This window comes from Oncorhynchus clarkii, chromosome 30 (assembly GCF_045791955.1).
Source record: "Oncorhynchus clarkii lewisi isolate Uvic-CL-2024 chromosome 30, UVic_Ocla_1.0, whole genome shotgun sequence".
NCBI classification, from domain to species: domain Eukaryota; kingdom Metazoa; phylum Chordata; class Actinopteri; order Salmoniformes; family Salmonidae; genus Oncorhynchus; species Oncorhynchus clarkii.
Window position 1 is genome coordinate 1,289,239 of NC_092176.1, and position 11,793 is coordinate 1,301,031.

Here is an 11,793-nt window from a genome sequence, read left to right on the forward strand (position 1 = left end):
AGATTGGAAGAATAATATGACCCTGGTATCAGTTGTTAGTCAAATTCCCTTTGGGCCTTAGGCAGGCCTATGGTAAGTGACACCACAAGGGATTACATGGTTTATTCAAATGATAGTGTGGTGGGGGTTACAAAAATCTGACAAACATTGACAAGTATTTGCAAGCGCAGTGATATTGACATATTCAACAGTAACAAGACTGGAGACCAGAGACAAAAATCAAAATTTCCTCCTGGTTAATATCATCTCTGTGGGGGGGTCATAGCAGTGCTAGAAGTGCTACAGCTTTTGTCAAATTAATGTCAGATTTGACTTTTCATAGCAGGTTAGGAGAACTTCCCCAGCAGGTTAGGAGAATTATGTTAAGGTTAGGAAAGGGGTTAGGGTTAGCTAAAGGGCAAAAAAAACTTGACATTAACTTGACAAAAGCTTCTAGCCATGACCCTGGCTGCGTTCCTTAATTGTTCACGTTCTGGAACGTTTTATTGAACGGAAACGGTGCTGTAACGAACGACCAGTTGCAAAACGAGGAGGGATTGGGCAACGCTGTCAGCGTGGCAACTGCCCTTTAAATGTCACTCATTGCTTCAAGCCACACCCAGCAAACATACGTCAAATCCTGTTCAATAACGTATTGGGGGAAACGTGTCGTACAGTACAAACCGTTTCGCACGGTAGCAAACGTTCAAGTGAACTGAACAACCTCCTGTTAGAGCGCTTCCTCCGATCATTCTGACCAATAGTAGAAGAACGGAGGCGTGGCCATTTCATGTTAGCCAATGAGGTGATTCGTTGATGCTACGTCTCCTAGTAGCTACTTTCATCCGGATGAGGGATTTAAAGTGAGTAGCTTGAATTAACCACAATATTGAACTAAAATAGCATGCTATTCAACGATGACTTAAAATGTGTGTACAATAAATTATTGTAATGTTCATTGTAAACCTAGTTAATCTTGCCAACTCAAATTCTAATAAAAACAGATTGCATGTGAATCGGCCGTGTCAGCTAGCTAGAGCTAAATTAGCGTATCAAGCTAACGTTAGTCAATTGTGAATTTCGGGTTTGGTTTGTAGACCATTCCATTTCAGTCATATGTTATTAGTTCACATGTCAATGTATACGTTTTTCTTATTTAGGTATTTGTTTGATGTTATCTAGAAATAGTATTGGTTTGCAGGTTCACAGCAATATCAGATTACCACTCTTCCACCAGCCAAGATGTACAGCTATCATGGTACCATCAGAGTCTTGGTGCAGGTTCTTTGGGCCTACCTGCTCTGTGGTTGGACGTTTGGCTCCGAGCTTACGTTTGAGCTTCCAGATAACGCAAAACAGTGTTTCTATGAAGATATTACAATTGGTACCAAGTGCACACTTGAGTTCCAGGTAAGTTGATTGAGGCCCTCACATTATGACATGGAGTTATGGGAATAACTATAGCTAAATTGCTAGGCTGTATTTTAAACAAAATATTTTCTCTCCAGGTTGTCACTGGCGGGCATTACGATGTTGACTGTCGTCTAGAGGATGCAGATGGTACTGTTCTTTACAAAGAAATGAAGAAGCAGTATGACAGCTTTACATTCACTGCTGCCAAGAACGGAACATATAAGTTCTGCTTCAGCAATGAGTTTTCCACCTTCACGCATAAGACCGTCTACTTCGATTTCCAAGTTGGAGAGGATCCCCCACTTTTCCCCAATGAGAACAGGGTCACTGCTTTAACCCAGGTAGATCTGTTGTTGATGACTATTGCTGAGAGGTGTTTTTCTGTGCAATTTTCAATATGGCAGTTCAATCAAAACAATCTGTTAATCCTCTGCAACAGAATTAAATGCAGTTTGCCCCATTTGGCAAAAACCTAATGGAAAGAACTGTGTGCATAGGCATACATTTCTGGTTATTTGCATGTCAAACCATATAGGGATCTTGTATGCCTTTTTTAAAGTCTGTAAATACCTGTTTCAGATGGAGTCTGCCTGCGTGTCTATTCATGAGGCCCTGAAATCGGTCATTGACTATCAGACACATTTCCGTCTACGGGAGGCTCAGGGACGCAGCCGTGCCGAGGACCTTAACACAAGAGTGGCTTTCTGGTCCATTGGGGAGGCCTTAATTTTGCTGGTAGTCAGCATCAGCCAGGTGGTCTTGCTGAGAAGCTTCTTTTCTGACAGGAAGACCACCACCACGCGTGTTGGATCCTAACATCCCACAGCATCTCATCCCGGTCACCTCCACAAGGGACTTCAGATCCAACGCCACCAACAACAGTTCACGGCAGAATATTTTTTTTATAGATGCCATTCATAGAATTAGAATTTTTAAGGTACGTTCAGGCTTTGAAGTTACTTTTAAAAACCAACTGGATTATCTAAATAAAATCTAGCAAATAATGTTGGAAATGCAACAACATATTTATCATGTGGGTGCATATTGTCATTGTTTTTTACAACACTGTTTACCAGAATAATGTGAACAAACTGGTAGCCCGTCTTGCAGTTCTAATTTGACACCTTCTTGATACATTAAATCGTAGTTTCATAATTTAATTTGTGCACAGTTCTCACTTCCTTAGCAATGACAATTCAAACTTGGTTGTTAGATTCAAGTTGTGATGTCAAACAAATCAAAAGTACTCTGTTGTAAACAATTGGTTTGTTTTTAATGTGAGATTCCACTCAACAGGCTTGTGGCAAGCAGAGGTTGTGTTTTGGGTGGATGGAACTTGACTAGGAGTTTAACCATCTCTTTATTGTAACTGGTGTTTTGTTGTTGGTTTATGTTTAAAACATAAATATGAAGCTGGTGTAAGCACAAAATGATTTAATTTATTTCATATTAGGCATGTGTGTGGTCATATGTTTGCGTACTGTTCATGATTGTTTCTGCACAGTCATCAGCTTGTTGGCAGTCCAAGGAATTGTTTGCTTATTTGCATAGCTTAATAAACATTCTGGTAAACCCATTGTCAGACCTTCAATATTGAATCAATATATAACCTGAGCCATATAAATAGATAGCATTTACAGGTAACTGCCAATATAAAGGAGACAAGTGTCTTGAAGTGTCTTAATAGAGCATTGGGCCACCACAAGCTAGAACAGCTTCAATGCACCTTGGCACAGATTCTACAAGTGTCTGGAACCTTATTGGAGGGATGCGACACCATTTTTCCATGAGAAATTCCATAATTTAGTGTTTTGTTGGTGGTGGAAATGCTTTCTCAGATGCCGCTCCAGAATCTCCCACAAGTGTTCAATTGGGTGACAGACGGCCATGGCATATGGTTTTCATGCTCATCAAATCATTCAGTGCCCTGTGGATGGGTGCATTGTCATCCTATGGGGAAAAATAATGGTCTGCCCAGCATTTTTTAAGATGATACTAAGCATGATGGGATGTTATTTGCTTAATTAACTCAAGAACCACACCTGTGTGGACGTGCTTGCTTTCAATATCCCTCATTTACTCGTGTTTCCATTATTTTGACAATTACCTCTATATTGTGATGCAGAATATCAGTATCATCAGGAATAGCTGATACATAAAAATCCACTCACTGCTCAGGTTGCTAATGATCAAGTATTTCATTTGGTTCTTTACAAAGGACGCAGCTTGTGGGCCATGTACACTTGTGAACATCATGAAAGGTGCGGTTGTATACAACACCGAGAAATGTGTACTGAAACATTTTATGATTACATTGTTGTGATGATTTCAAGAACTGCAGAAAGCATTAAACTTTTTCTCAAATGAATCTTGATTCTATGTACACTTGGTGCTTGTTGATCAAATAATTGATCACAGGAAAAAAAAACATCCTCTGTACATTGTTCACTCAACCTCCAGGAGGTGGTAGTAGCCAACAAAATATATGCAATGCAATCGCCATCTGCTTGTAAGGACATGCAAATATGTTATTATTCGTTTAATACAGTTATATGCGCAGATGCCAACTTTATTCACAACAAACCCCAAAAACGAATGACATCTTACTCAACCTCCTAAAATGATGGAGTCGGGTATTTGCCTTTAACTGCTATTGCGTAAGCGAATATCAGCTCTGTGATTGGATGGTTTCCTTTTCAATAAATAGGAATTTTAAAAAACGCATTGTTTTCGAATTGACAGCAGTGTACTGTGGGTAATGAGGGGACTCGATTAATCTGTCCGGGTAGGCGTGTTGTGCACTGAGTTACAGTTGATTACATTTGTTTTGGAACAGGGCTGCTTCCGGGCGTGAGCCACAGGTGCCCCGTTCAAAGCCAAACGGAGCAGACCGCTCAAAACAAATGTCACGTAAACCAAGCACTTGGAGTAATGAGTAGGATTCTGAGTTTTCACAGGCAATAGTGATTTATTTTGATAAAAACGGTTAATATACACACAATGAAAAGTAATTTGAAAATGCAAACATATTGTAATGAAACAGGCTGGGAGAGCTGGTCTCGAACCCTCGACCTTCTAGCCCGAAGTCCAGGGCGCTATCGTTTCGGGACGATGCACTACGCTGCCTAATTTTTGACAACATGACAGAGCGGTGCAGATTACTTCTCGATTTATATAGTGCTCCTCCCTCGCCGTTTTTGCCCGTTCGTGTCACGTGTCCCACACCCCAGCATAATCGAATCCGCCCATTGAGTCGTGATGATCTAACCAGTGTGGTGGGTCGACAAATTTGCCCGCCCCCCTCAAAGAACATTATAGAAAAATTGCCATACTAGCTAGTTTTTCTTGTGTTATTTCCTCTGGGATAGATTTAACGGGCGGGAACATCTACAACACAACAAGCTGATCAACGAAGAAAAAGAAGGCATCGCAATCGACTTCGGCTGCTGGACAATGTTGGCTAGCTAGCGTAGCTGTACATTAAATACCAAGCGGGGAGGATGTTCTCTGGCCTCACCGTATTTCTTGATATTTAAACTGGATAAAACATCTAGATTTACACATGGTTCTTTCGGAAAATGACATGCAGAATTAAGGCTAAAAAATTGCTTGATGAAATTGAAAAGGACGTCGGACAGCGTAGACTGAACACGCCTAGCTGGGGCGTAATTCATTACGCCGATTCTTTTGCAAAACGTTTCTCAGACGGAAGCGAACGGGACGAAACAGGGAGGGATCTATCTGCATTTGTCCAATAGAAACTCGTTTTAGTTGCAAAACGTAATGTTTTTCAACTGTTTTGCTAATGATTACACCCATGGGATATATTCATTACGCAAACTTTTTACCGTTTAACAACCAAACGGAACGAAACAGGGCGGGACCTACCTGGATGTGCCCAGTAAACTATCGTTTCCCGTTTGGAGTTATCGGGTTGGCAACAGATTTTGCGTAATGATTACACCCATGCTATTTGGTTGAACAGTGCCGTAACTAGCTACCCAGCCAATTTTATTAAGTTAGCTATATTTCCGTCGCCAGCAAACTTTCAATAGGGAAGAGGGCAAAGCAGAGCATGCCAATGTTAACAAATACGTTTTTCAGTCGCTAGCTGGCTGATTTCTGCCTCCCGTTTGGCTAATTTAGCAATACGTAGTTAGCTAGTCCCCTAGTATCGAGTGCCAACCTATTCAAGGCTAGCTAGCGCCACAAACAAAGGCTTCTGCTCAACACCTGCCACATACTTTAAGACGCTCGTGTCTTAATCAACTGTGTCCGTGAACAAAGCTGCATAAATGGATTTACAAACGGCGGTGTTCAATGCAGCCAGAGATGGCAAGCTACGGTTGCTTCAGAAACTTTTGGAGAACAAAACTGGCCTAGAGGTTACCAAATTAATGGCAGAGAAAACCAACGGTGCGACCTCTTTGCTTATGGCTGCAAGATACGGACACCTGGATTTAGTGGAATATCTTTTGGAGTGTTGCTGCGCACCCGTTGAGGTTGGGGGGTCAGTGAATTTTGATGGAGAGACTATCGAAGGTGCCCCCCCTCTATGGGCTGCCTCAGCAGCAGGACACCTGAAAGTCGTGCAGTCTTTACTTGGCCACGGTGCCTCTGTGAACAATACAACACTCACCAATTCCACCCCCCTGAGAGCAGCCTGCTTCGATGGGCATCTGGACATTGTAAAATACCTGGTAGAGCACAAGGCAGACCTGGAAGTAGCAAACAGACATGGTCACACATGCCTCATGATCTCGTGTTACAAAGGACACAAGGAAATTGCCCAGTATCTATTGGAGAAAGACGCTGATGTTAACAGGAAAAGTGTTAAAGGTGAGGTCACACATTCAAATGTTTATTTCCCTGTATTTTATATCCCTGGGTCTACCTGAGCAACGATATAAGGCCTAGTTCCTGGCAGGTGCTTTGCTCTGTTATGTCATGACAGATCAAAACCAAAATGATTAAACATTAAGTAATTTGCTGTTAAACGCAGATCACATTTGTCTGATACAATTTCCCAAACCTGTGCATGTTTTTCAGACAGTCTTGAGGTAAATCCTCCATTTGGACATCTAATCGGGTCAAATAACAAGATGGAGAAATTTGTGTTTAAACCAATTAGGGGACATGATACCACTCAGGCCTGTTCTAAATGTAAGCCTTGCAATAGCTGTGATCTGTCCCAATCCATGAGAATTTTACCTCCTTGGCAGGTGCTTAGATTTGCACATTGCTTACATCACTGGTCTACTCCTAGAGGGAAAGGGTTAAAGGCAAGCATGTGGGAAGACATTTGCTTACCAAGTTATTTGACAAACATATTTAGTTATGAAATGTAGAAAATTTAACCTTTTTGTCTCTTCACTTAAACATCTACTTTCAATGAATTTGAATATATATTTATTTATTGCTAGAATGTCTGCAAAAATGGTTTCCAGTTTGCAAAACATGTATTAGTATTTCTTTCTTCACAGGTAACACAGCATTACATGACTGTGCTGAATCTGGCAGCTTGGAGATAATGAAGATGCTGCTAAAATATGGTGCCACCATGGAGAGGGATGGTTATGGAATGACCCCACTGCTGTCTGCTAGTGTGACTGGCCACACTAACATTGTTGACTATCTGACACAACACCAGCAAACAAACCACATGGAGAGGATAAACGCCCTCGAACTGCTTGGTGCTACTTTTGTGGACAAAAAGAGAGATCTTCTTGGGGCATTAAAGTACTGGAAGAGGGCCATGGACCTGAGATACAGTGACAGCAAAAATGTTCTTAACAAAGCTGAGCCAAAGCAGTTGATCATGGCCTATGACTATGCCAGGGAAGTAAGTAATGGGGAGGAGCTAGACAGCCTGATCTCAGACCCCGATGAGATGAGGATGCAGGCCCTGCTCATTAGAGAGCGCATCCTGGGCCCCTCCCACCCCGACACCTCTTACTACATCCGCTACCGGGGAGCTGTATACGCTGACTCTGGGAATTTTGAGCGCTGCATCAACCTTTGGAAGTATGCGCTTGACATGCAGCAGAGCAACTTGGACCCCCTCAGCCCCATGACAGCCAGCAGCCTGCTGTCCTTCGCTGAACTATTCTCCTTCATGCTCCAGGACCGTGCTAAAGGCCTTCTGGGCACCTCAGTCTCCTTCAACGACCTCATGGGCATCCTCAGTAAGAGCGTGCTGGAGATTGAACGTGCAGGGAAACAAACCCAGCCTGACCCGGCCCAGCTCAGCAAGGCCCTCTCCATCATCCTGCATCTCATCTGCCTGCTGGAGAAGGTCCCCTGTACCGTGGAGCAGGACCATTTCAAGAAGGAGACCATCTACAGGTTCCTCAAGCTGCAGCCCTGTGGGAAGAATGGCTACAGCCCGCTCCACTTGGCCGTGGACAGGAACACCACCTGCGTGGGCCGCTATCCTGTCTGTAAGTTCCCCTCTTTCCAGGTCACCTCTATCCTACTGGAGTGTGGGGCGGACGTCAATTGCCGCGACGAGGACAACAACAGCCCCCTGCATGTGGCCGCCGCCAACAATCACCCGGACATCATGAACCTGCTGATCGCCTGCGGCACGCACTTTGACAGCACCAACTCCCTGAAGAAGACGGCCTGCGACCTGCTGGACGAGAAGGAGATGGCCAAGAACCTGATCCAGCCCATCAACCACACCACCCTGCAGTGTCTGGCTGCACGGGCTATCATCAAGCACAGCCTCTGCTACAGAGGAAACATCCCAGAGAAGCTGGAGGCCTTTGTGCTTCTCCACAGATAATGACTATGAAAGATGTGCGCCACCATTCTCCTTGCCCCACGTGCACTCTTTTTGATTGTATTGGAGTCCATGATGAACATTGTGTGAACTCCCCCCCCCCCTCCCTTGCGAAGCAAGAATTAAAAAGCAACTGTCCCTAAAAGCAACTTCTTGCTTCTTGTTTTGAAAACAGCCTATCGATATGAGTCAAACATTTATTATAGTGTCAAAATTGACTACAAAGTGTAAATAGGATAATTTTGGTCATAGTCTGCGAGATGATAGGGAAAAAAAGTACCCTAACATTTATTTATTTCAATCCTGCCCACAGCTGACAGCACCCAAGTAATCATCAATTTGGAGCAGAGCTGCACGCAACCATAGTAGTTCCCATGGCCAATTTGGTTTGACATTAGATATTTCTTTGGGGCTAGTTAGGGACCATCAGCAAATTACACAATGTACATGGCTGAAGAAAATAGGCCAAATCAGGAAGTGCAGCCCCCCTTTATAGCTCTGTGGCAAACTGATAGGGATTTTTAAAATATGCGCATGCACAATATTTTTAGCTTACTAATTTCTACATTTTCCATGCTATTTATTAAGATATCATTGAGAGATTTCTCCATGCCCCCATCTCTTTGTTTCTTTCTATCTATGCAAAGATGGTGGAATGCTGAGACTTTTTTCCATTACTATGTTGCCAATATATGGACTCTTAACTTTAATCATAAATTCTTTATGCTCTCATTCAATGGTTATGTTGTCATGGTTTTGTGTCGGCGTAGTTGAGTGTAATGGAATTAACTAATTTCTCTATCAAAACCATGAAGCTTTATGAAGTGGTAATGTTTGCAAATACCATAAGTGCTTTATTCCTCCTATGCACAGGCTATGATATGCGACTGTTCTGTGTTAGCACTTGTCTGTGCAATATTTAGCATCATATGTGGTGACTGCCTGTTCCTTTGTTTCCATAATTTGTTACACTAAGCAAAGAGGGATGTGACAATTGCTGAATACTGTTCGATTGGTAGTGTTGCGTGGTTTCATGTGTTAACTGTAAAAGGTAATTGTGTGCAGGTTTTGAGTAGGAGTGTATGCAGCCCATATGCTTCATGTTATTGATCTTTAAGCCTGATTTGTTCTATGGTGAGCTGAGCACAAAAACAATAGACACAGGTTAGTTGGATACTAGTATGGCCGTGCATGTAGTTTGAGTTTACAGGAAATTCATTGACATTGAGCTTTGTACGACATATCAATTATCGTATAAACTCTTCAGAGCTCTGACTAACCCAAACGTGAAACCTTTATATTTATCAAATTGTATTCTAATTGAAAAGAGGGGAGGCCTTGTACAGTGGGGCTGAGCTTTGTGAAATAACCTTGCACATTAGCTTTATTCGTGTGGTTAAAGGGCTTTTCATATTTTTAGAAATACATTTCACCGAACCATACAAATGTACAGTTCCACCAGGGAACTTGCTTTAATTCTGCACTTTATTACAACAGACTTTAAGACTTCATATGACAAAGTGACATATATCAAGTTCATATTTTAAGAACCGATTTGACAATAAACCCATATTGCACTTGTCCTCATTGCCCCAGTGTTATGAATCAGCCCCAGATAGCTATGCAACAGGATGAAACTTTTGTGGTGACTTCCCTGCACACACCTAATTTTCTTTTCCCAGCACGTTAAACATATTGCACAGTTACTGGATGTTCTTTTGATGAGTCATGGTGAGTAATGCATGTAGCAGGTAGGGTGTTGCTCTATGACCACAGTAGGCCTCTAGCTGGCCATGGTTGGTTATGTTATTGTTTTTCTCACTGTTTAACTTGTCTATCTTATTTGTGTAAAACATGGGTTAAGTGTCAACTAGGGGTTCTTTGTCATATGTTTGATCTCTTCAACTTTTGTCAACTCTGCTGAACAGTAGCCTAATTCTTCTCTGGAATGTTCTCAAGTGCTAATTTAAAACTGAAACAAGGTTGTTTTCTATGTCTGGTTGATTTGCGCATGTTCGTAGCTGTAGTCTGTCAAGTGTGGAAGTAAATCAAATTGTATTTGTCACATGCGCTGAACACAGTGAAATAATTACTTACAAGCCCTTAACAAGCAATGCAGTTAAGAAAAATATGTTTTAAGTCAATAATAATGGTTACAAATAATGAAAGACCAGCAGAAAAATAACAACAGCAAGGCTATATACAGGATACCAGTACAGAGTCAATGTGCAGGGTCACCGGTTAGTTGAGGTAACATGTACAGTACCGTTCAAAAGTTATGGGTCACTTTGAAATGTCCTAGTTTTTGAAAGAAAAGCCCCCCAAAAATGTCCACTAAAATAACATCAAATTGATCAGAAATACAGTGTAAACATTGTTAATGTTGAAAATGACTATTGTAGCAGGAAACGGCATATTTTTAATGGAATATCGACATCGGCGTACCGAGGCCCATTATCAGCAACCATCACTCCTGTGTTCCAATGGCACATTGTGTTCGCTAATCCAAGTCTATAATTTTAAAAGGCTAATTGATCATTAGAAAACCCTTTTGCAATTATGTTAGCACAGCTGAAAACTGCTGTCCTTATTAAAGAAGCAACAAAACTGGCCTTATTTAGACTAGTTGAGTATCTGAAGCACCAGCATTTGTGGGTTCAATTACAGGCTCAAAATGGCCAGAAACAAATAACTTTCTTCTGAAATGCGTCAGTCTATACTTGTTCAGAGAAATTAAGGCTATTCCATGCGAGAAATGGCAAAGAAACTGAAGATCTCGTACAGCGCTGTGTACTACTCCCTTCACAGAACAGAGCAAACTGGCCCTTACAAGAATAGAGAGTGGGAGGCCCCGGTGCACAACTGAGCAAGAGGACAAGTACATTAGAGTGTCTAGTTTGAAAAACAGATGCCTCACAAGTCCTCAACTGGCAGCTTCATTAAATAGTACTCGCAAAACACCAGCTTCAACAGCTACAGTGAAGAAGCGACTCCGGGATGCTGGCCTTCTATTGTACCTGTCCTCTTGCTCAGTTATGCATCGGGGCTTCCCACTCTTCTTTCTATTCTGGTTAGAGCCAGTTTAAGCTGTTCTGTGAAGGGAGTAGTACACAGCATTGTACGAGATCTGGATGGCAGGAAGCTTTGCCCCAGTGATGTACTGGGCCGTACGCACTAACCTCTGTAGCGCCTTACGGTCAGAGGCCGAGCAGTTGCCATACCAGGCAGTGATGCAACCATTCAGGATGCTCTCGATGGTGCAGCTGTATAACTTTTTGAGGATCTGAGGACCCATGCAACATATTTTCAGTCTCCTGAGGGGGAATAGACTTTGTTGAGGGAAAGGTTGTTATCCTGGCACCACACAGCCAGGTCTCTGACCACCTCCCTATAGGCTGTCTCATCGTTGTTGGTGATCAGGCCTATCACTGTTGTGTCATCAGCAAACTTAATGATGGTGTTGGAGTCGTGCTTGGTCATGCAGTCATGGGTGAACAGGGAGTACAGGAGGGGACTGAGCACGCACCCCTGAGGGGCCCTCGTGTTGAGGATCAGTGTGGCGGATGTGTTGTTACCTACCCTTACTACCTGCGGGCGGCCCGTCAGGAAGTCCAGGA

General features: G+C 42.6%; 2 protein-coding genes across 5 annotated transcripts; both read left to right on the forward strand.

The window, feature by feature from the left end:
- The first annotated feature begins 781 nt into the window (after nt 1–781).
- Nucleotides 782–2,964, forward strand: LOC139389951 (transmembrane emp24 domain-containing protein 7-like). Of its 4 annotated transcripts, none has more exons than XM_071136996.1 (4): nt 782–842; nt 1,162–1,389; nt 1,488–1,733; nt 1,972–2,964. In XM_071136996.1, the coding sequence occupies exons 2-4, from the start codon at nt 1,222–1,224 to the stop codon at nt 2,206–2,208; spliced, it is 651 nt and encodes a 216-aa protein (XP_070993097.1). In that variant the 5' UTR covers nt 782–842; nt 1,162–1,221; the 3' UTR covers nt 2,209–2,964. The 4 variants fall into 4 exon arrangements, with proteins under 4 accessions (XP_070993097.1, XP_070993100.1, XP_070993101.1 ...); XM_071136999.1 differs by having other exon boundaries at nt 783–842; nt 1,181–1,389; XM_071137000.1 differs by having other exon boundaries at nt 792–842; nt 1,217–1,389.
- Nucleotides 2,965–4,615: 1,651 nt separating this feature from the next.
- On the forward strand, nt 4,616–9,758 carry LOC139389727 (protein fem-1 homolog C-like). Its single transcript, XM_071136642.1, has 2 exons — nt 4,616–6,231; nt 6,876–9,758. Exons 1-2 carry the CDS (start codon nt 5,688–5,690, stop codon nt 8,177–8,179), a joined length of 1,848 nt encoding a protein of 615 aa, XP_070992743.1. The 5' UTR covers nt 4,616–5,687; the 3' UTR covers nt 8,180–9,758.
- Nucleotides 9,759–11,793: the final 2,035 nt, after the last annotated feature.

Bases quoted from the DNA above. Each gene is read 5' to 3' on its own strand.
- LOC139389951 (XM_071136996.1), top strand. From the start codon at position 1,222: ATGTACAGCTATCATGGTACCATCAGAGTCTTGGTGCAGGTTCTTTGG. The intron at 1,390-1,487 runs GTAAGTTGATTG...TTTTCTCTCCAG, and splicing joins AGTGCACACTTGAGTTCCAG to GTTGTCACTGGCGGGCATTA. The intron at 1,734-1,971 runs GTAGATCTGTTG...TACCTGTTTCAG, and splicing joins GGGTCACTGCTTTAACCCAG to ATGGAGTCTGCCTGCGTGTC.
- LOC139389727 (XM_071136642.1), top strand. From the start codon at position 5,688: ATGGATTTACAAACGGCGGTGTTCAATGCAGCCAGAGATGGCAAGCTA. The intron at 6,232-6,875 runs GTGAGGTCACAC...CTTTCTTCACAG, and splicing joins TAACAGGAAAAGTGTTAAAG to GTAACACAGCATTACATGAC.